The following is a 25,363-nucleotide window of genomic DNA, read 5'->3' as shown; positions in this document are numbered from 1 at the left end:
GAAGGTGGCTGCACTAAGCCACAGAGTTTCAGTATGGATGAAATAGCCTTCTATTGGAAAGAAGATACTATCTAGGACTTTCATAGCTAGAGAAGTCAATGTGTGGCTTTGAAACTTTCAAGGACAGGCTAACTCTCTTGTTAGGAGCCAGTGCAGCTGGTGACTTTTTAAGGTGGAACCAATGCTCATTGACCATTCTGAAAATCCTAGGGCCCTTAAGAATTATGCTAAGTCTACTCTTCCTCTGCTCTATAAATGGAATAAGGCCAGGATGAGAGCACATCTGTTTACATGATGGTTTACTGAGTATTTTAAGCCCACTATTGAGACCTACTGCTCAGAATGAACATTCCTTCAAAATCTGGCTGCTCATTGACAATGGACTGGTCACCCAAGAGCTCTGATAGAGACATACAATGATAGAATGTTGTTTTCATAACTGCTAACACAACATTCATTCTGCAGGCCATGGATCAAGAACAACTTCAACTCTCAAGTCTTATTATTTAAGAAATACATTCTGTTAAGAATGTAAGCTGCCATAGGTAGTTATTCCTCTGATAGATCTAGGCAAAAACTGAAAATCTTCCAGAAAGGATTTACCATCCTAGATGCCATTAAGAACACTCATGATTCATGGGAAGAGGTTAAAATATCAACATTAATAGAGTTTGAGAAAAGTTGTTCCAACCTCATAGATGACTTTGAGAGGTTCAAGACTTCCATGGAGGAAGTTAACTGTATATGTGGTAGAAATAGCAAGAGAACTGGAATTAGAAGTAGAGCCTGAGATGTGACTGAACTGCTGAAAGCTCATGCTAAAATCTGAATAGATGAGGAATTGCTTCTCATGGATGAGCAAAGAGGTTTCTTGAGACACAATCTACTCCTTGTGAGGATGCTGTGAAGATTGTTAAAGTGACAACAAAGGATTTAGAACACTACTGTGCTAGAGAAATTATTCCTGAAAAGGTAGAGTTAATTGCTGTGGCAAACTTCACTACTGTTTTATATTAAGAAATGCCACAGCCACCCCAATCTTCAGCAACCACCAGCCTGGTCAGTCAGAAGCCATCAGCATCAAGACCCTCCACCAGCAAAAAGGTTAAGAGTCACTAAAAACTCAGATGATGGTGAGCACTTTTTAGCAATGAAGTATTTTTAAATTAAGGTATGTATATTTTTTTACACATACTACTACACACTTTATGTTTGTATTATTGTGGTGGTCTGGAACCAAACATGCAATATCTCCAAGGTGTGTCTATACAGGTGAAAGTAAGCAAGAATTCTTTCGTTCTTGAGGACAAAATGCTTAAGTTTTAATGCAGTGTGGTAGAGTTTCAGCAAAAATTCCAAGTCTAGAAGTAAGGTATAACTTGGGCAGGAAAGGAAGAAGGCAGCTTTCTTATGAGATCTATTCTGGAATGATGGGATTCAACAGGTCAAACTAACTGGGGGCAAAGGGAAAAGGAAAGGCTGGCATAGGATTCTCTTATTTTGTCAAGTAAGGGCATTTTTAAAGGAACTAGTATCAACAGTCACCATCATTTCTATTTAAGACACAACGCCTCCAACTATTACTTCAAAATTTCCCTTAGTAGTCTCATATTAAACAAATTTAGCCTTATGAAAAACTAGCGGCACTATCCTGATTTTTCTTTTTGCTATAGACCAATAACACCTCAAACCTGAAATCAGTTCAGCTGAACTTAAAACTGGTTCTGACCATGAATTCAAAATCCTGATCATAAAAGATCAAGAGTCACATTCAATGCGAATTCCACTATTTAGACAAAATTTTCACCAAAGTAATTAATACGTCCCTTACTAATCAAGTTTAATGAGCTAACAAATATTTCCTGAGAACTATTAAAATTTTCTAACATTAATGTGAAACTGATCTACTTTCTATGTGACTTGTAAAATAAATCATACAGTATCAATAGACAAATTAATGACAAAACGGCACAAAATACCACTAATCAATGAAGCTATAATCTGTATATTTCAGTGTTTTCTTTCCCTTACTTATATTTAAGTGAAAGTAATCTCATCTTTTATTATAACATGTAAGTAAGATCTGGAAGGTTAGAAATCTAAATGTTAACAGTAGTTGTTTCTGTCTGGAGAATTTTTCTTTTTTATTTCTATTTTCTAGTATTCTACAGTCAAGCACATGTAATAAATTTGTTAACAAAATTTCAATTTTTAACCAACAAGATGGTATAATGACAAAAAGTATTGAGGATCTCACTCTTATTTGGGAATAATGGATCTGGTTTAAATTAATCCTTTACAAAAATATAAGTTTAATATTTATCCTTTATAAAGGTAGGTAAAAATTTTTTATCTAGAAGGAACATAATCTGTTAGTAAATTGTATTTAACTTTTTTTCCCTCCAGATTTTTCTCTCTAGAAATCCAATGACTAGGCTACATTATTTTCCAAACCTAACAGAAAAAGATATTAATTATAACTAAGGCAAGTCATATTCAGTTCAACAGCCTTAATGACTATCGGGAAAATATATTTTACATACAATTTTGATGTCGAACACATTACTATTTTAAAGCAAAAAGCATAAGTTTTAGCTAAAACATACTTAAAATTTGTATTTTTCTTTAAATACATATATGCTTAAAACAAACTGCAAAGTCCACATACTCATTTGTATTTTTAAGTGTAATTAAATTATTAAAAGTACAATTAGGCAAATTAAAAACTGAAATTTAAAGATATTAGCTTATTCAGCTATAACTGACCTTCCTCTCTTCCTGTTTGGGATATAAGAATAGAAAGCAAGACTCTTAACTTTTCCAGTGACCAAGGTAATTTCTCAATGCTTAATATATTTATTTGCATGGAAGCTAATAATGTCCCAAAAGTGATTTTTACTAGAACCTGAATTTCACAGGTGGGCTTTCTTTTAGAATTCATCTACAAATGCCTGTTTCTTGAACCATTCACTCTCAATCCTTCAGTGTATTATGGTTTAAGAAACCAAGTGCCATATACCTGCCAACTCCCCTTTGGGTAGTTAAGAACTGGGCTTGATATTGAATGCTGAGAAAATGGCCTATGATCTGTTTAATAAACTTTTTTAAGGTCTCATGAATAAATTTCTTCAAATATTAAATACAGGCACATCTTTCATTTTACCCTTCATTCATCTGCTTACCCAAAAGTTGAACTTCTAAGTCACTTCTTAACTGCCATTAACTAGCTAAATCAGTTTTCTAAAAATATTTGCCAAGACCAAGTCAAAGGAAATGCAAAATTAAAGGAATAATTCTGCTTTTGTAAAGCAATTTCTAGAAATACAATACTGAAAAAACTAGGGCTTCACAGAAGAAATTATCATTTTACAATAAATTGTGGCATTATATCATTCTGAGCCTTTTTTAGGATGAGCAACTGACTTTTTAATTTAAAATCACTACTAATTCCTAAAAAGCACTTTAGTTCTTGAGTAACTATCAAATTTGGCATTATACAAAATTACTTTTTAAATGGAAATATGAATATAGTCAAAGGATCTTCCCTGTGAAATGGACTCTCACTCTGTACAGGGCGATATAAGTTAGGAGAAAACACTCTGTAAAAAGAGTTATCCAGAGAAGTGACCACAATAACCCAGTTCCCTATCTGACTCACCAAAAGCACTTTTCTTGCTACAGAAAAGCCAGTAATAAGGAGAGATGAATTTCACAGGAGGTAGCGGGGAAGGATAGGGAGAGAGGATATAGAGGATAATCCAAGGCAGAGGTTTATTTGTTGTTATAGTATCTCCCTGAATGTCAGCTGACACAAACCAGTCAGCAGGGCATCACAATGGAGAATGATTATTCTGGCCATTATCCTTATCTTCTATGTAAAGAACGGATCCCAAGTTTACAGAAAGCTCAAAGGAGCAACCAACTTCAAAAGTGGAATGAATTAACTTTGTAAATTATTAATTACACCAAGCCATCTGACCAGTGCACTCGGTTTGAACAGAATTCCTCAAACAACTGCATTATTCCATACAAACTCAAATTTCAAAGCCTGCTTATTACTGCCCATACGAAAGCTGTAGTCCATAGTTTGGTCTGAAGTTTGCACTCCCAGAAGTTCTATTTACCAGAAGCCCCTTCTGCCCAACTATGGCTCAAACCACACCCCAAAATAACATTTTGAAAAGCAACAATTTTTCTCAAGTTTTTTATATTCAAATACAGAGAGAGCAGAAGGGATAAACACAGCAAAGCAGTACAATATTTATTTACCATCTCCAGCAGCAAAGCTTTGGAACCAGGAAACAACCCTTTTGTACAAAGCAATCATCTTCCCACCCCCAACTGGTTATTGTTTACAAATACAAAGTACACAGAACATCTACTTTATATGGCAAACTTAAAAAACATACATACAGATATACCCCATTCTGTACTTTACTCAGTTAAGAAGGCTAGTACCACCAAGTCTGTTAAACAAGATTCTTCCTCCTGTACTGTCTTTTGGGTAAAATGCCAATACCTATACTTATAAAAATCCCCTCCTAGGAAGAATGACTTTGAGTCTCCTTCAGTACAGGACCATAAAAAAACAAAAACAAAAACACAACAAAACAAAAACATATTTGGAACTTGAGAATTTTTAAGTATCTCTGAAGTTGCAAAGGGGAGTTGTAACTTTAACCCTGAGTGCCACTGCTATAACTCCGGCACAGAAAGAAAAAGGATGAATTATGAAGAGAAAAGAGAAAAGGTGAAAGTGGCAACAAAAGCAAGAAACGAAACTCAAATCACAGAAAAAAACAAACAGGAAGTTGACAAAATGTGTTTTGGGTGCTGCTGGAGATACCACTGGCACAAGGTTCACAGGTCTTTCTTCAATACAACACCTCCAAACTCCAATGAAGCAACATTTTTAGAAATATCTTCATTTTCCCCAAGTCTACCCTCAAATTATCTGTAAGCCAATGTACAGGGAAATGAGCCACGTTTAGCTACACTGAGGACACAATGCCAATAGGCAGTCCTGAAGTACGCAACTGTATACCCATAATGGTCTGCCACATTTCACTTCAGTGTCATCATCCTGTTCATCTTCAAAGTTGTTCTCTACCAGTGTCTCAGTTCTTTTTCACTGCCAGAGCTATCCCTGGGACTAGAGGTGCACTGACTGAAAACCTTCCTTTGGCTCAGTTCAGGGAAGAAAAAGAATTGCTCTAGATGGCCACAGGGGACTATGGTACAAAGCGAACTCTAGACAGACTACTTCTATAACCTTACAAATAATAGCTACACAGACTTGGTACACTTTGAATAAATTGGAACCAATACATTTTCATGGGTAATTTATCCTCTTTCTTCAACTTAATCTCCACCAACTGTCTCCCATAAAGGTTGTTCCTTACGATTCTGAAACCAGACACAATGCTCCACATGTCTTTGTATGCACTGATTTCATCTCAATTCCCAGCTCCTGATTCTCTACTGGTCCAACTATCTCTTCTCCAACCATGCTGCGAACCTCAGCTCAAGTATTTGCTAAGTAAGAAAAGCTTCCTTGATCCCTCTAGAGGGCTCCCTCTTTTGTTCCAACATCATGCAGGCTTTCCTCTAAACAGGACAGATACGTCGTATTGGCATTTCTTTCCCTTAAGAGAATATACCATCTTTTACTAGCTCCAGGTTCCCCAAGACCTTTCTCAGTGTCTGCCTGCACACAGGTATTGAAAACTATGATAGAAGACTGTTGCCAACATACACAAAGTGACAAAACAGCATCCATCAAAAATCATATACACATACCTACATAACCTAGCTCTTTATTCTACATTCTCTTTATTTCCTTATTGTTTATAATGAGCATTTCTTAGCCTGCACTTGAGGAAAGAGACTATTTTACTTTAAATATGCCTTTCAATGACTTAGTCCATTGATGGGCTTGTAATATAGCTTAATGGTTGAGTCTTAAAAACTGTAAACAAGGGGAACATGATCTGATGATATGAACTACTACATGCTATTAAATATACATCTTAAAATGTATCTGTATTTATATCCAATACCATCCCACAGTTATAATATATCTACCTGTGTAGAAACAGCACACCTATGAAAGAAAAGAAATCTCTATTAGGCTTTTGAAATTTCAAATTACTTCCAGGCATTACCTCTTTTGAGAGTAGGAAAACTGAGGCTCAGAAAATAAGTAACTTGCTAATACTCAGATCAAGGTCTTAGAATTTAAATACCATGTGCTTTGGACCATTCCACCTTCCTTCCTAGCCAATATCCTAAAGATGCCAGCAAAAAAACCACAAAAAACAAACAAAACCAAAAACAAACAAAAAAAACCCTTAAGTGTGAATCTGAAACAAAACAATTTAACAAACAAAAAAGGTAGAAGAAAAAAAAGAAAAACAAGCAAAAAGACCCTTGACTAAAATGATCAGTGCCAAAAATGAATGGAATATGTGAAACAAGCCAATGACAATACATCCAGAACAATCTTAGTCCCACACAGTTAATCTCAATGGGAAAACGAAGAGGTTAGTTGGTCTGACAAGTGAAATGACCAGGAATCAGTTAATATAAGACATCAAGTACTAAGGGATGACAGTACAGCCCTAACCACAAAATTTAGGGAAGAAAAAGATTAGTATATGTCAAATTAGCTTATCAGAAAAGTTAAGACTTTAGTTAAGCCTTGAAAAATACAAAGAGGCAGCCTAGTACAATGCTAAACTGAGACTGTGTAAAAAAGTCAATATTCAAAAGCTAGGCTCCACCACTTACTTGAGCAATGTGTTTAATGATGTTTCATTTCCTCATCTGCAAAAAAAGGGTGAATTTATTCCTCAAGAATGCCTCATAACTTTTAGCGCACAGGATAGTAAATGTGAGCTCTATAAATTAAAATTCTCTCCTCTACCTCCTTCCTATGCAGAAAGGCAACCGTTAAGCCCAAGGCTATCAAGGTGCTTCCAAGATCGCAAAATATATTTTTGATGAAAGTAAACAGGAGTTGTTATAAGCCATTAGACAAAGACCAAGCTGCATGCAACTCTTGCTAAGAATCTAAATGAGGCTAATTAAACACTGACTATACTTGAACCAAGGCAGAAAGGAAGGGCTGCACACCTAACAGCAGGATGTTTAATGTAATTAAATATGTTCAAAAAAATGGAACTGAAAATTCGAGACTGTTTAGACTGAGTTGGAAAATGCTTTCTTTGTATGCACTGAGTTTGTTCAGTGCATACAATCACCCACATCATGTTGCCCTAGTAATTAAAAGTGGTACAGATAAAGGGACCACAACATGATAGTTATTACAGGATATTAGTGTTAAATGCACATTAAGTAGTCTGAAACACAGCCATCACATATAAAAGTGGGAGGTCTAACTGTAGTCCTCAAAACTGAATGACGTAACAGAGCTACTCTTACAGGCAATGACGAGAAGGCATATGATAGATAGGTGATGGAAAACAATAACTTATGAAAATAGGTCTTATAAAGAGACTACTAACAGAACTCATAATGACACCTGAAGCATTTAAGATCAAAGGAGAGTTTAAAATACGACTAGATATAAAGCATTTACTCTCACTGCTACCAAGGAATATACTTAGGAATATTAGAAAACTCAATACAACTTGAGAGCTCTCCGAAGTCCTAAAAGAAAGTACAACCTGAGAATTCTTGTTGAATTCTTGACAAGGCATCAGAAAATCCAAGAGATCATTTGAAATAGACAGTTATCTCAATAAAATAGGTAAAGCCCTTAAGACCTAGAGAAAACTGGTTAATTTTAAGGTACAGTCTATGTCAGAACTGTTCTATAACTTCATGGTGATGGGCTTAGAATTTTTATGAGAAGATACAATTAACCATAAACCATATGTAGTAATACATTTGTGCGAAAACTATGCAAAATGAGAAAAATAAGACTACCATTAAATAAGAAGGCATTAAAAACTGATTAAAGTTCAATATCCAGGAAATAACAGTTCCAGAGACTGGACTGGCTGCTTTTTAAAAAAAGGACGGAAGAGAAAACTAGAAAATCTCTTACAATAATGCTGAGGCCATTGTATTTAAGTACACAAATACAAAGCCCATCAAAATTCTGGCTAGTATTTACTGGTAGAATAAAAAATACAATCTACATCAAAGAGATTAAGGGAAGATCAGACATCCTCTGGAAAGAGGTGTTACATAAAGGGGAAGAAAAGATCAATATAAAGAATGAAATAACTAATATGATAACATCAAAAGGACATGATTGGACTGTGATCACTTCCAGATATATCCCACTGGAAGCAAACATAATTTCCTGTAATAAGATATCTCAATGGTTCCAAACACTACTATAAAAAAGTTTTCATTACTATAAAGTCAAGCAAACAAAAACACAAAGGAGTACAAAAATATTATCCCACTAATCAATAGGAGGAAAAAAGATTTAATAAAACAATATTCTCATCATTCATCCAGGAAGGGAAATTCCATAAAAGAATATTTTAATGGCTTACAAAACTCATTATTTCTGGAAAAATAACTAAAAGATTTGCATTCAATAGTGATCATCAGTTAAATAATAATTTCCACCTGTATATTTTCTTAAGTGAAAGACAGAAGAATTGATTGAGTTCTGTATCCACAAATGAAAACTATATAGAATGGACCTGGCCAACTGAATGACATGCGTTAAGATCCACACAGATAGCACAATTAATTATTGGACTAGCCACTAACATTAAGAATGGTAAATTTCAAAAGACAAGGAAACCGAAAACAGTACAAGTCTGGGGCAAAGTATGCCTGCTAAAAAAAAAAGTTTTCAGTTATTGCAGTCTTTAAACTATTTCTACAAAGATGTAGTCCATAATTTCTAACCTTCATCAGAATCCCACTAAATTATATCCTCAAGAATAGTGAATGTGGCATTTAACTCTGCTTATCCATGTCACTTAACTCTGTATCCAATTTTACAGCTAGAAGGGATTCTGGACTGTGTCTATGCCAACCTCCTCATTTTTACTACCTGAGAGGTTATCCTGATGTATTGGGCCCTTAAGGACATTATCAATCAGGTCACTTAGGTATCATTCAGTAAATTATTAGTAAAGTACTAATGTAATATACTAAATAGTATCCAAGTATCCTGAAAGAGTTTATGTTCTCCTCAAAATGTCATTTTGAGGCCTAAGTAAATAAATGGAATTATAAAGAAGCTGCCACACAGTTAAAAAAAAACAAGTTTAAATGCAATTACACTGACAAGGAAACTGTCACACTGTTTAAAAAGAAAGGATAAAGTGTCAGCAAATTTACTGCTTTTCCTAATGTCCTTGTTTCTTCTTACCAAGTAAACACATCCACTTATCAAATATAAGTTGTGTTACCATGGCTTAGAACAAGGTTAGTTATGAGACAGAATGACTCAATCAGAAAACCTAGAACATGCAGATAGAAAACAAAGCTGCCTTAATGCTCAGGATACTGAGCCAATCACTAATAACTAAAAAGAACCACTATGAAGTTGTTTAAATAAAGGGGGACGTGCATACTCTACAACCTTCTGAAATGGATCAACAGTGCTATAAAGAAAACAAATTAACATTCAGAAGGAGAGTACATTTAGATAGTGCAATTGTACAGATGATGAACAAACTACAAGATTAAAAAATATCACTGTACAGAACTCACATAAATATCACCAATAACATATGCAAGACATCAAAATGTTAAGTTTTAAACAATAGGGTGAAATTTAAAAAGGCACTTCATATAACAATGGAAAGTTTCTCTGTACACAGTAACTGCAAGAAATCATATTGTCTTCACATACATTTTATGTCTAGTGGAGAAATAACATTTTGAAGAAAAAGGATCATTAGACGCATCCCCATTGAGCCAAATCATTAAATTTGCAATTATCCCAAAGCTTCCTAGAAAATCTAGAGATATTTAAACATCCAGGGTTCACCTAATGGAGAATTCTGTGGCAGGCACAATATGAAAACTTATTATCTCATTTTGAGTTCCATACGCTTTTGGGGTTGTCTCCCTAGATCGAGGCCCCATTTTTAGTTCTACAACACCATCATCGTTCAAGTATGCCAGAGAAAGATTCTAAAATAAATAGGTTAAGGATATCGTTTCTTCTGAAATCAAGAGATTGACTATCTATACCTAAAAGCTGTTCCCATTCTACCACATTCTGACAGTCCTCACTCAACTGCCAAATGCCTTTCAGAAGTTATCTACTTGATCAACAATTCGATGATTCCCCAATAACCTTTCCACTTTTAGGAAAATTCTCTGGAGATGCTTGAGCTTATCAATCAGAGAGTGGTAAAGCGGTGTTACTTTAGTACTGAGCAACGTAACACAAGAGGAAGAGAATAGCAACGCTGTTTTATAAATGTTTAAGGAGGAGCTACACAATGTAAATACGGCTAACACTAGCAAACTGTGCACTTAAAAATGGTTAAGGTGGTGAATTTTATGTTGTCTTTTTTCTGACCACAATTAAAAACAAAAAATTTAAAAGGAGGAGCATGTTAAGTGGAAATGCCAAGCAGCTTCAGAGAATTATGTCTTCGAGCATCATTTATTTTGTTTTGGATTCTGGAAAATAAGAGTACCTCAAAAGTCATCACGTTTGTGACCCAGCACCTAATTCAGGGAAAGAAAGGGGAGAAATGGAAAAGTGGGAACAGTCTGAAGTAGTCTTAGCTAATTGGAAACAACTGTGCAGCCACACAGAACAGTTTCAAGGTCTCTCTCCAATAAGTTCACCTGTGACTAGTCTTTCCATCAAAGAAACTACAGTGCCATGTCAAGGGCACATTGAGACTGCTTGACTGATGTGATATATATCATGATTTTTTAGGCCCTTGTTTCTTTTCAAGTAGTTAATCAATGCTCTTCTAGAGTTTAATTTGAAAGAGTTTCTATACCATTGGCACGGACCTAAAAAAAGGTAAAAGTAAAACACTGTGGGAAATATACAAAAATAAAGGTAACCGTTAAATCTAGATATGACTTGACCAAATTTGCAAGACGATTTCCTCTATCAAGCCTGTTGTTTAGGCTTAATCTACAAATAAGACCAATACAGTACTCTGAAATTATTTGACAAAATAAAATAGCTTTTTCTAAGTAGGGATGTTTGCGTCTTCAACCTCTAGCACAAATAGAAGAAGAAAAGTAGTAAAAAGGGTGAAGATAGTTACAATGGAGGGGGGATGAGCTTCAACCATCAAAAAGTGGGGCACTAGGGAAAATGTCAATCACCACTGTGCAAGAACTATGGCAAGAAATAGAAACCACATGAACCCTAAAACAGTGTTATATTCCAATAACAATAGACCCAAAATATTTTGATTAAGCAGAAGAAATATATGCAGATGTCTGACAAACCAAGTTACAAAATTTTGAGTCTGTTGATAAAAAAATTTTTTTGGCTGCCAAGCAAATAATACTAGGTGATGTATTCAGACCCCTCAAACTTGACACTTTCTCCATTTCTGAAGTCATGCTGCAAAAAAACGAGGATGTAGGGCTGGTATACTGTACAGCCACTGCCTTGAGATTAAAAAGATACTGTGGGATATACAACTGAGGTATCTGCTGCCAGTTCCAGAATTGCGAAGAACTACTAATGGAACCAACTGGGAGCAAAAAGATAAGTCATCTCTCGTGATTAGAGTCTGACTAGATTAAGGGACCAGTAAACCAAGAACATGTCACTGAAGTCTTGATTTCAGACTTTTAAGAAATCTGTAATGGATATCATCATTTAAATAGATATCCAGAAACAGAGCTGTGTGAGATGTTCTCTTTACGACATCCACAGTAATACTCTAATACTTAAGGATTCTCAGTATCATCCAGTTTGATGGCATCCCTCTTTCTTTATTACAATAAGAGGACCAGATTGTCAGGCATGTTTGGAATTCTCTTACAAGAGTTCAGATTTGCATGCCTGGATGGTATAACATCCTTTATATCCAGGGCACTAAAAATGTACGTATCTTTTTTGTGTTTAGAGTGATGAATTATCAAGCTCAAAAAAGTTAACTGTTTAGAAGGTAGGTTTAAGAAGGTCATCTTGGTGAAAGGCCCAGAATATCCTGAGAGAACACCATGGCTGGGTCTCACAGTTTCTTTATATCTGAGAGCTTGATAGGTCAAAGACTTAGGCGTGATGATAACAAAGAATTCTCTCACATGTAGCTCTGAGTGGTAATGACACGGTAGCCATCAGTCTCGATAAAGATAGTTACTGTCAAAATTTCTAGAGATGTTACAGGTAGGAAAGTCTTTTTCCAGCTGGTGTCCACAGTAGACCTGTAACATCTAGCCATCCTACTGGAAGCAAACTGGATTTGGCAAAATTTGATTTGTATTCCAGTTCTTGACATACGCTTCATGGTTGATTCTGAAGTCTTAGAGAGCTTGAGAGTAGTATGGACTCTTGATAAGTTGATCATCCTGACACAAACAGAGTACAACAGATTTGTCATTTGGTGAAGATCTGACAAGCTGAAGCCTGAACAAGGAAGCACTGATGACCTAAAAACGAAGGATCTGCCTCTGGTATTAGTAAGCAAAGATCTAATAGCAGGTTATTTCCAGACCCCAAATCGGCTAGTCCTCAGTTTACCAGTAAGATTTTCCTGAGGAACAAATCTTTATATTTTTTTCGTTAATCACAAGAGGATTCAGATTCCTGAGTACCCTCCTCTGAACTTATTTTGGACCAGAAATAATGGGAAAACCTTTGTCCAACCCTACTTAGATGAAAGTCTCTACTGCTGACTTGGCCAATAAAACATGAGTCTCTTTATTATATACTTCATTTGAAAAGTCTAGAATTTAAATGTTAGCTGTGGTAATTCCAGACATGCATCAGTTTCTGAGGTGACCTCCTACCTGTAGATCCTGTTTGAGTGGGAGTAGCAAGTAAAATACTTAGGATCTTGGATGACTATGCTGTTGAACGTAAACAGGCTATTAATTCTTGTACCCATGGCGTTCAGGAGATTCTCCCTTTTTTCTGTATCTATAGGGGTGGTTTCGAGGTTTGTACCAATCTCCTTTGGAATACCCTCTATTGTGATAATGTGCTTTCTGATCATGACTATAAAAGTATCGATGCTGGTTATAGTATTTGTTGTGGTCTCTATAGTCATTTTCTTTAATACTGTTTTCTTCTGCAACAACAGCATTCACATCTTGTCCAAAGAGGGAAGTACCATCAAAGGGCAAGTGTGAGATCTTCTCCTGGGTTTTCTTAGTGAGAGATGTAAGTCGGAGCCAGGCTTGTCTTCTGTAGTCTATTGCCATTGCCATAACTCTAACTACAGAATCCATTATGTCCCTAGTAGTACAAAGCTGCCAAAGGCCTGCATCCATGCCATCAGATATTATACATCTTGCTTTTCCACGATCAAACTCCGGGTCATGAACCAGATCCTCCATATCTTCCCAGAGTTTACGCTGATATTGAGTCATATAGGCCATGTAGCTAGCAGCCCGGGCTGCAATGGAAGCAGCATGGTAGAATCTACAACCCATAACCTCCATTTCTTTTGAGGTAGAATCTAGAGGAGATGTTGTGCTTCCTCTTTTGCTGTGCTCTAATGCTTCTACAATAGGGCCCTCAGCTGGTGGATTTGGTTGGAAAGGAGAGGTATCCTTGGCCACAGGATATACCCTGTGCCCCATGAAGGAAGAAGGATGGCAATCAGCAGGGTCTTTAAAAACCTCAGTGGTGGCAATTCTCAGAAGAGGATGCAATGGAGGAACCAAACGTTTCTTAGAGGTCACATAATCAGGTTTCCCTTCACACGATTCTGCTTCAGATTGTAACGTTACTCTCTTTATAACACCTCTCTGTTCCATTCTTTTCAAAAGACCTGTGAAACTAGACTGACTGGGGTCAGTTGGTTGTCCTTTGTCATCAGCTGAGGGGGATTTGCAGTCAGCTTCTTCATCAACTGTGGATAAATTTTCATCCTTGGAGGTGGAGATGTCCCATGGCACTGAGGAGTTCTCACTTGGCCTAGAATGATGAAATCTAAAACAGCTCCTAGACTGCAGATCACGTATCACTCGGGACATCTCAGCCACTTGTGTCTGAAGATAAAGGATGGCATCCTGTCCATGCTGTGAAGCTGAAGAAGACTCTACAGGTAAATCCTCCTTGACCTCTGAAGAGGCCAAAGATTCTTGGGGGACCAGAACTGGAGATGAAGGCAGAGTCTGATAATTTTGTGATGGTTTAAGTGTCTCTGTCTCAGAGATCTTAATATCTGAATTATTTTGATCATTTCTCTGGTTCTCCAATGGGTTCTCAACAGAAGAAGGTTGAGAAACTATCCTTTGTGGACTGCTGGTGCAACTCCCAGAGGAGGAGCTGCTGTCTCCAATGGGAAGAGGAACACTGCAGCTAGAGCACATTTCTGGGCGATGATTCTCAGAGGATGGCACCTTAGACTCAGGCATTCTCTGGGTTATCCACATGAACAAGAAAACCAAGGAAGAAAAAAAAATGCTTTTAATATGTTAACTTTCAAGTGCAGAGATGTATGTCCAGTAAGTAGAACTCAATTTTTTAAATTATTATAACAACAATGAAAGATGCATCAGCAAAGGGATCACAGAAGTCAAATCCACAAGCTTCACTGCCCAAAAACCCAATACCAACTATGGCTATTAATGTGGCACTCTGTCTATGAAAAAAGAGAGTGAAAATAAGCCCAATGCAAGTGGTGCCATCCTGGCCTGCTGCTTGGTCTCATGATAGAATAAGAAGAGGTGGTGATACTATTGGTAACTAACAATCTTTTTAAAAAAAATCCCATTCAATGTACGTAAGTCAACAAGTAGAAGCTAAAAATGGTAGAGAACTTGGGAAAAGTTCCACTGAGAACAAAAAAATATTTCTAAAAGTCCCCCTTGCAGACTCACTTTTAAGCCCCTTTAAAATTTTCTCCTGTTCACTCTCCATGAATAACAAAACTTCCCAGTCGCATAGTCCTACTTTATTGTTTGTAGTTTCCAAGGAGCTTACACATGTATTTGTTACGTCATTTTGTCCCCACAACAACCCTGTGAGGTAGGTATTACTCTTATTTGATAAAGACACTAAAGTTAAAGGCTGTCTAATTTATCCAAAGTCACAGAATTAATAAGGAGTAAAGCTCAGACTAAAACCTGATTCCAAGTCCAAGTCTCAATCTCCCGTTATCATAGAGAAAGAAGTTTTCTGGCCACCTTGAACAAGAGCCAGGAGTTCTCTAACTCTTCAAGAAAACAGCCCATTAATAGAAATTTGGGCTAAGACAAATGAAAGACAAGACTGCTACAAAAGGCTCGGCTAGTTTGATTCTCAGAGTAAGGGAGGTATTGGTTTAAGGGTGAAACCCACAACCAATAAATCACAGCTAAGAGAAAAAAACTCTAAATATGTGAGGGATAGGCAAGGTTAAAAGGAGTGACGACTGAAGCACTATGCCCCCTAACCCCTTTCCCACATTCCATTTCCTAAAGGATCTTCACATATCCTTCTTCAAGGTAAAACAAACTTTCTGTAGCCACATGGTTCTGGAAGAAAAGGATCCAGTTATACATGGCACCTGAGGAGAAACAGGAAAGGAGAAGGGGAGAAGGACACAAGGAGCCAAAAATCTTGCAGTTTTTATTCCATTTTCCTTTTATCAGATACCATCTTCAAGGCTTAGAACTTTCCTGTGTTGTGTTATCCTTTCACATCCTCACTGAAAGTAAAGAAAACTGGAAGTAGGAGATATTTTGGGCCAAGGACTCACTGGACACGTTCTGTGGTTCATTGTACAGAAATGGACCATTCTCTAAAGTACTATAGCTCCTAAAAACAGCCATCATCGACTTGATAACTCTTTTTAAGCAATGCCTCTTATAAGACAGAAGTGAAAGAAATGCAAATCAAATATAATGTACTTACATCACTATGAGAGGTGCTAGGCTCTTCATCATCACTGCTGACCAGATCAATGTATTCAAGAACAGGTCTTAACGGCCCTTCCTATGAAAGAATTGAGCAAATTAATAAGTCACGTACAGTTTTTCAAACTAAACTAGTCATTTAAAACAATGGGATTGGCAAAAATTCCTCTAAAGAGGGAGACTATGTGTGGCAGAAAATAATCAGAACAGAGAAAAATAATCAGATACATGAAAGAAACAATGATAAGATCTAAGAGTTTAAACCTCGGTAGAATATTAGGACAATGTTGATTCTTCAAGGAAAGGATTATTAATAATAAAGGAACACTACTACAAGGACATAGACAGCATAGTATGATTCAATGCTTTTTAGATGGAATGGGTATTAATTATCTATTAGATAACCAAGCTCAAAAACATGCAGTTCTTTGACTAACAGCTCAGCTTTATCTCTCACTCCTATAGTCGAACATCAAACCCAATTCTTCATCCTGCTTCCAACCATACAAACTGCATCATAGACCAGGCCTTGAATGCTAGGCCTAAATGCCTAGATTTTATTCCATAGACAAAAGGGAGTCAATAAATACAAAGACAGGAAAAACATGAGAGCTGTGCTTTAAATAGACTAATCACACAGACAAGTATGGAAGAGTGGGGAAAGCAGGAAAATTAATCAGTCCAATAACACAAAACTAAAATAATGGCAAAGAGAATGGCGTTGTGGTACACATACAAGAGAATACATGGGTATAATGAAAAAAAAAAAAAAAGATTGGCTATAAAAAATACCCCCCCCAACAAAACAAAACCCCAACAATAACAAGGAATCAAAAAAGTCCTTAAAGTTTCAAGCTTGGGCAACTAGAAGGATACTAATGCCTTTAGTATAAATCTGGAATACAGAAAACAGGAAGCTGACGTTCTTTTAGACATAATGGGCTGATGTACCAGTGGTACATAAAGTAACTCGTAGATAGCTGGAAATGCAGGGCTGTAATCTGGATGTATGAACATAGCTAGATAAACAGATTTGGGAGTTGCTCCCCTAAAAGACTAAACTGAAACTGTGATAGAGCCAACAAAGAGAGCAAAGAGGAGAAAGAAGAGATTTTAAAAGGTTCTTGAGAAAATGCTGGAATTTTAGGACTCAGGAAGAACTGCTAAGCAGGTAATCAGGGATTGAAGAATCAGGAATGCATAAATTCAAAGAAGCTAGAGAAAACCTCAACAAAAAGTTGCTAATGCCAATGTGGCCCAAAATGCTGATGACCAAAAAAACTGCCACTGAATTTGGCAACAACATTTTTAAAAACGCCTGAGAGCAACTTTTAATAAAGAAGTGAGCATACACAAGCCAGGCTCTAAGAAATTAAGTAGAAAATGAAGCAGCAGGGGCACCAGGAGAGCATGCAACTTCATCTTGCTTGGGGTTGTGAGTTCGGGCCCCACATTGCACATAGAGATTACTTAAAAATAAAATCTTAAAAAAGAAAAAGAAAAAGAGGCACATAGAGATTACTTAAAAATAAAATCTTAAAAAAGAAAAAGAGGCAGTAAAGGCCATGAGTACAGAATATTATTTTTAAAAATCTAGTATGTTGAGAACAAGAGTAAGGAACACAGGAGGCGAATTCAGCTGAGGGAAAGATTTCTAAACATGTAGAAAGTGGACTGTTGGCAAACCAAAGTGATATATTCAGTGTAAAAACTAACAGAAAAAGACTAGAGTCAGGAAGACAGAAGCTAAGATCTAGTTAAAGATCCTCTTCCTGAGAAGAGGCATCCAGTCTCAAAGATAACTTGTTTCTTTCTTAGGCTACAACTTCTCCCCAAGCAGAAAACTGCTATCCTTTCAGATAGGTTTCATCTGGCCACTAAGATAAAACCAGAGAGCAGAACTTCTGTGCAGGGATCATGTAGTAAATAATTAAGATTTCTGCCTGAGGTGTAAAAACGGAAGTTTAAAAAAGAAGAAAAGAGGGCCAGAGTGCTTTCCAATTACAATCAACAGAGATGAATCACCTACCTTAAGACTAAAATCTACCACTGCTATGGTCAATATCATACAATCAATCCAAAAAGCAAGTAGAAGAAAAATACGATAGCTGCTGCTGCTTTTTTTTTTTTTTTTTAAAGATTTTATTTATTTGACAGAGAGAGACAGCAAGAGAGGGAACACAAGCAGGTGGAGTGGGAGAGGGGGAGAAGCAGGCTTCCCACTGAGCAGGGAGCCCGATGCGGGGCTCGATCCTAGGACCCTGGGATCATGACCCGAGCAGAAGGCAGACGCTTAACGACTGAGCCACCCAGGTGCCCCAATACGATAGCTTCTCTTGTTCATATAATCATCTTAAGTTTCATCTCTTCAAGAAATGTGCATTACAAACTGTTATTACATCCACAGAAACAGCACACCAAATCTCCAGGTTATCAGAAATACACAGAGGTGGGGCAGCAAAAGCTTCCATGAACAGATAGGGAAAAAAGGGATATGAAAGAAGTTAGCAGAATACAAATCAAGAAGTAGAATGCGAAAAAACAAACAAGAAAACCCCCGAAAAACAATAAACCGGAATAAGGAAAATGGTCACTGATGGGATTTAAAAATAGCTGCATCAATAGTAGAAAAGACAAGAGCAGGGAATGATGAGAGAAGACTACTAGAAATTTACTACTGGGGTGAACCATTAGACTAATATGCAACCATTTCTGAACTACTGAAGAACAGTAACTTCATATGATTCACACTAACTAAAAGAAAGAAAAAGAACCAAGACAGAAAATCCAAAAATGAGAAAAAGCAAGAGTCGTTTAAAATACTTATTCACTCAACAAATGATTGTGAAGTTGTAAGTGAAAGAGTGGTAGAAGATGATGACACATACTTGAGACCACCAAAAAGGCAGAAGCTGAGTTAAAAAGAATAGGGAATTATCCCAAAGAAATATATTACTTATAAGCAAACACTCTACACTTTAGCTAATTTTCTCATTGGATATGGGAAAAGTTCCACGATAATGACTTAAAGAATCAAAACATTTTAGTATTCCATTTATTTTACTACTAATCAATAACATTTGTCATTGAGCCCTATACAGGCAGTGTGCTGAACTTTTCATATACATTATTTCATTTAATCCCCAGTTACTTTACAAGGTGAAACAATGAATTATTACTGGTACTCCATTTATCAAATGAGAAAACTAACTGAGGTACACCTGGTTCTCTAAATACATAACTGGCTGTGTGGTCATTACAATTCTGAGGCTAAGTTCAAAGTGTATCTACTACTATTTGCAGGGTGGGGGGCGCATCTGGGTGGTTCAGTGGGTTAAGTCTCTCCCTTCAGCTTAGGTCATGATCCCAGGGTCCTGCTGAGCCCCCCATAGCATCGGGCTCCACAGGGAGCCTCCTTCTTCCTCTCCCTCTGCCTGCCACCCCCCTGCTTGAGCGCTCTCTGTCAAATAAATAAAATCTTAAAAAAAGAACCAAAAAAACTACTTTTTTAAATTTTATTTTTAAGCAATCCGTACATCGGGCTTGAACTCACACCCCCAAGATCAACAGTTGCATGCTCTATCGACTAAGCCAGCCAGCCAGCCAGCCAGCCAACTCTACATACTATTTTAAATCAATGCCTTATTACCTAAGTTTTTGAGATACTTTGTATTCCTTCAATAAGAGAAAAAGGACTTCCTGCTGTTGTCCCCAACTCTGAATAACTCATGACACTAACCAAAAAATAAGTTATTAATTCCCCCGAAAGAATGTTTATTATATAAATATCAAACACGATTTCTTAAAATGTTTATAATGACTGCTTATATTCTTAACAAGTATAAAGGCATGTAGTCCTCCAATTAAAGGTACTTAATTTGAATTTGCTCCATCCATCAACCAGTAAACCATCATTCTCATCCCTTTTGTACCAATAACAGAATCAAAGGATTCTACTCCCCAAGGCCACACAATTAGGGCCAAGAGCACAGGCACAAGCAAAATAGTCTAGGAACACAGCTGAATTAATATTCTAAGTTAATGATTTTTTTTTTTTTTGTTTAATGACACAAAAAGCTTTCTATTCCTGTTATCAGAAAAATGATTCTCGTATAAAGCCAGACGTCAATTACCTACTACAGTTGACCGTTGAAGAACATGAGGGTTATGGGCTCTGACCTTCCCTCCTACCACACAGAACTGAAAATCTACATATTAACTCCCCCAAAATGTAACTACTAAAAGCCTACTGTTGACTGGAAGCCTTACCAGTAACATAAACAGTTGGTTAACACATATTTTGTATGATGTATGTATTATCGACTGTATTCTTACAATAAAGCTAAATAAAATATTAAGGAAATCATATGGAAAATACATTTACAGTACTGTGAAAATCTTATCAGCATACAAGTGGATCCACGCAATTCAAACCCGTGTTGCTCAAGGGTCAAGTTTAAGTGGAAAATAATATCAATACACTAAGATATGGTCTACAAGAAATGTAGTTTACCTCAGTCTAATACAAAGAATATGGATATGAGCATAAACCTTAAATATAATGCATGTGTTTGATATATTTCAATAAACAGAAGTTAGGGATATAGTTTCTTCTGCAGTCTTAACCCAGTTCAAAAATTTTGAATGGCTCCCAACTGACTACTTTAAGTTCAAATATAGTCTACAATTGAAGATCTACACTATCCGTCCCCCCCTTTCCTCTCCTACTTGAAAAATTTTTATCCTCCAAAACTACACGTAATCCTGTTTTCCCATTTTGATGCCTTTCCTTATTTCTTTTCAAAATGCTTTTTAATACAAATATTGAATGTTATTTATGCCAACAAGTCTGCCTTTTTTTTTAATAGCACCATGTACTTTTCATAAAAGAACTACTTTCGGGGCGCCTGGGTGGCATAGTGGTTAAGCGTCTGCCTTCGGCTCAGGGCGTGATCCCAGCATTCTGGGTTCGAGCCCCACATCAGGCTCCTCTGCTATGAGTCTGCTTCTTCCTCTCCCACTCCCCCTGCTTGTGTTCCCTCTCTCGCTGGCTGTCTCTATCTCTGTTAAATAAATAAAATCTTTAAAAAAAAAACTACTTTCTCCTAGAACTATTTACGCAGTTGCCATCACCTATCTTATCTCCCACATTGAAATATGGACACTTATAGGTAGGATGTATTTCCAATCAATCTTTGTAGTTCCAGAGTACTTACTTCATGACTCTGCATATCATGAGGTCCAACATTATTTTTATTTACTGACCTAATTACAGGCCCAAGACACCCAGCCAAAAGATAACTTGATATTTTGCCCATGACCCCTTTCTACTGTAAAGTATTATCATTTCACCTATGTGCTTCTAAAGTTGCTTAAGAAATTACACCTTGATTTTTGTCACTAGTTCTACACGCTCAATTTCACAGTATACCAATAACCTTGGCTGAGACCTAAGTCTCATGTGCTATTACCAAGATTACAATAGGTTGCCTCAGCAGTTTTGTATCTTTGTACCTAAAGTAGCAGTGTGAAAATGTCATCAGCTCGTAGCTAAAATAGTTTTCTGGGAGCAAATTAAAATATCTGCAGTTTCAAAGACAGAAAGATGGTGGGTGAATAAGGGATCAGATAGGTACTTTCACTCTTGGAAAGCATGCGTTCACACCGCTTCACTTTAATGAAAAACCTACATTAGTACCCATTTTCACTAACTGAAGGAAACCTGAAGAGGATGTTTTGCTTATACAAAAAAGACGAAAAGCCAAACTACTGTACGTGTTTATCTTGCTGCAAGCCATTATAGAAGCAGCATGCACCCGAAGTAGCAAGAGTAGCACAGCCAAGCTTCTTCCCTGGGAACTAAACTCAGCATCTCACTGCCAAAGCTTTGAATTATCTGCAAGCACTGTACGGTATCTTGATTTAATTTTTGCATCCGTTAGCAAGGTGTGTCCTAAGGTATCAAAAAAGCTGAAAAGAGGTTATGTTTTTGGTCCGGAAATGCTAAAAAATTTTCCATATAAATTAATGGCAATTGCTTCTTCACTTTATGCCATCTTAGTTTATGAAAGTTTTCTTAGATTTCAAAGGTTTCTACATTCCAACAATGGGGTGCGAGGCAGGCGGGTGGGTGGAGACACACCTATATTACCAAACAGAAAATGAGAGCAAAATCTTTAAATTAGAAGTTTTTGTTATGGTAACATTCTCATCTGAGATCACACAGTTATTGACTTTACAAAATTAAACAGTGCACTTACAAATAGTGCAGTTCTCTGGACGTACATTTCAACAAAATTTAAATTAAAGAACTCATTTTTGCACCTATACATCCTTATTATTCCTTTCCTTCAGCATGCTGTTTGGTTCCAGACTATTTTTTGCAAACCACAAAGACTGCTGTGCCACCATATGGATTAAAGATGGGAAAATTAGATTAATGAGAGTGAACTAAGAAATTCAAACCAGAGTAAATCAAGAAGTGACATGATTAATACCCTTTTTTATCTGAAGAAATCTTAAGCAGAGAACAATTTGTTAGCTTTACTGCATAAGCACTACCTGAAGGAGTCAAGTATAAGATCAGTTTACAGTAAGTAGAAGGTTGTGTCTCTGAATTTATTTTGAAATAGAATTAAGGTTTCATTATCAGTTAAGTGTTATCACTAAAAATGTAGAAGAAATGTTTTTAATAGGTTTCTTCTAGTATTATAATTATAAATGTATTATATATAATTTACTTCTTCATTTGCACTATCAGAACTTTGAACCTTTATTTGCCAACCCCCGGGGATAAACAGAAGATGTTGGATTGAGATAAATACACAATACACTAATTGTATATTTTTTATTGTTCATACAAAGATATATAGATTCTTTACATTTAAAAATTTAAATTAAAAGGATATTTTAAAATTAATTAAGAATATTTTAAACTTCAGCTTAATACCTTATTAAGCTTCTTAATCACAAGTTATACTATAGGGGCGCCTGGGTGGCACAGCAGTTAAGCGTCTGCCTTCGGCTCAGGGCGTGATCCCGGCGTTATGGGATCGAGCCCCCATCAGGCTCCTCCGCTATGAGCCTGCTTCTTCCTCTCCCACTCCCCCTGCTTGTGTTCCCTCTCTCGCTAGCTGTCTCTATCTCTGTTGAATAAATAAATATTTAAAAAAAAAGTTATACTATAATTTTTTGTTCCACAAGTACCATAAAATATGTTTTCAAATCTTTTTAATTCCACCTGTGATTCTCAAAGCAAGGCCCATTGTGCAAATAAAGGAATGACATACTTTATAAACTAAGTATCAAAATAAATATTCTCCAAATATACCAATACTCAGAAACCTGAAATATTTGTCCTAAGGAGCATGGAATACCATTACCAACATACTTTAGTCCACAGTGAAGAAGGGGTAGGATACAATTCAATTTACCCCATCCCAAAAATCCTTTTAAGTTTAAAATGAGGACAGAGAACACCTGAAGCTAATATAACAGTGTATCTTAACTATACTGGAATTGAAATAAAAGGACAAACCACAATACGCACTGGCAATGGTGGAGAAAGCCAAAAAATAAAAAATAAAATATTGTGAAAGACTCCTAAATAAACCCATTAAACCATAATACAACAGTGGATCACTACAATGGCCCTAATATTGGGGTATGTAGAGGATATCATTTACTAACTAGCTTAACAAAGCGTCCCAAATCAATGAACACAAATACACATCTGACAATTTATTAAAGAAAAATTATACACCTTTAACAGCAAACCTCAACTGATCACTGGTTTGAAGAAGTTTTTAGCTAGCTAAGATACCACTTTAAACAGAGCCTTTGCAAAACTTTACAGTTTTGGGTGAAAACCATCCCAAAATACACCATGACTCCCTTCCCCCTAAACCAAGGCTTTACAAAGCATGGTTCACAGATTGACAGGTCCTTGTATCTGTTCCAGAGTGAAGATTCCTGGGTCCCACCTTCAAATTCTGATTCAGTGGGTGTGGAGTGAGGCCCAGGAATCCCCACCTTTACACTTTCTAATGCTTAAGAGACCACTGTCCCAAAGGGCAGGAAGTCTGAAAACCACGTGTGTTCCTAGGGATGCAGGGATCTTCATTATGAACATCAACTCTTGCACTATGCTGTAACACGATGATCTCAGAGGTTGGTGAAGTCTTCAAGCCATTTGCCTTTATGTTATGAAGCTACAGAACGCTCAGATTTTGAGTTCTTGCAACCCTTCTTGCTTTCTACCTCCTTTCTCATCATCAGCGCTCCCTTCCCTCTAACCTGCAGGTCATCTTTTAAAGGACACTCTTGCCCTTCTTCCAAACACACCCTTAAGAGACCAGAACTTTGCCGAGATGAAGTATAAAATGGCGCTAATGAAGGCACGAGGAGCGTGATTAAATGTGTAACACGTCCTTTCGGGCACAGTCTTTGTGGTGGCCACTGTAGGTGCTCAGAGAGCCCTTTTCGCTAAATTTCCTAATCCTAGGCCATGCTCCCCAGTGTCTAGTACCTGCGAGACATTGACACCTAGCTGCTGAATGATGAACGGACAGGTGAGGTATAATCACACAATGGCTCGCCACGCATAGGTTTGGCATTCTGGGAAAAAACCGAATATCGTTGCTACTTACACTAACAAACTGAATGTCATCTTCATTTTCATCCGTTGTTGCCTCAGATGCCTCAGGCCCGGCTGGGGGGGCAGACTCTATTATCTACAAAAATAAGCCAGAACATGCTCATCTATATACAGCCACGTACTTGGAGGAAGAGAATTTCCCAAAAGGAACCAAAAGGGAAGAGCTCTGTAAAACAGCAAGCTCTTGAGGAAACGGAACTGAGCACAACTGCGTGCAAGTCCGATCAAGAACAGGACTCGATGGCGTCGGGTTATGCCTCTGCAGACGTGGAGCCATAGGGAGCCGACGCCGAAAACGACTTACCAGCCCCTGCGAATTCCCCAGTCTCCTCGGGGAGGGGGGATGCACGCACACCGCCGAAGAGCGAGCCTGTCTCAAAATGTCGCTCTCACGGCCACAGCAGCGGCAACGGGGGCCTCCGGGGCCGGCGCAGCGGGCCGGGGGCGGTCGGGCGGCCATTGTTACTGCCGGTTCCTCGTTCAGACCCGCACCAGGCCCGAACGCTCGGCTCGGCCCGAGACGCGGAGGCTAGCGCCCCGCCGCTGCGGTTGCCGCGGCCGCCGCACACCAGGCCTCACAATCAACAAACACAAAGCCCTTCCCGGCTCGGCTGAGAATGCCGCGGCCCGACCACTCACCTCCGACCCCGGGTCTCCCATTTCTCCGACGGCCTAACTGACAGCACCACCGCTTCTGCGGCCCCCGCC

At 37.5% G+C, this 25,363-nt stretch overlaps 1 protein-coding gene across 2 annotated transcripts in view; it reads right to left on the bottom strand.

The window, feature by feature from the left end:
* ZNF451 (zinc finger protein 451) overlaps positions 1–25,363 on the bottom strand; it is an 81,773-nt gene extending 56,410 nt beyond the window's left edge. Inside the window, exons 1-4 of one of the 2 annotated variants that reach the window (XM_040643595.1) lie at positions 25,295–25,363; positions 24,648–24,731; positions 15,998–16,078; positions 7,882–14,520 (exon numbers count right to left, since the gene is read on the bottom strand). In XM_040643595.1, coding sequence (XP_040499529.1) covers positions 13,024–14,520; positions 15,998–16,078; positions 24,648–24,731; positions 25,295–25,315 — 1,683 coding nt within the window. In that variant the 5' untranslated portion in view covers positions 25,316–25,363 and the 3' untranslated portion in view covers positions 7,882–13,023. Of the gene's footprint in view, positions 1–7,881; positions 14,521–15,997; positions 16,079–24,647; positions 24,732–25,294 lie in introns of those variants that run through there. The other variant, XM_040643594.1, reaches the window with a different exon arrangement.

Source organism: Ursus maritimus, unplaced genomic scaffold (assembly GCF_017311325.1).
Source record: "Ursus maritimus isolate PB19 unplaced genomic scaffold, ASM1731132v1 scaffold_29, whole genome shotgun sequence".
Lineage (NCBI taxonomy): Eukaryota > Metazoa > Chordata > Mammalia > Carnivora > Ursidae > Ursus > Ursus maritimus.
The sequence above is the reverse complement of the archived record's forward strand: the minus strand, read 5'-3'. Positions and strand labels throughout refer to the sequence as shown.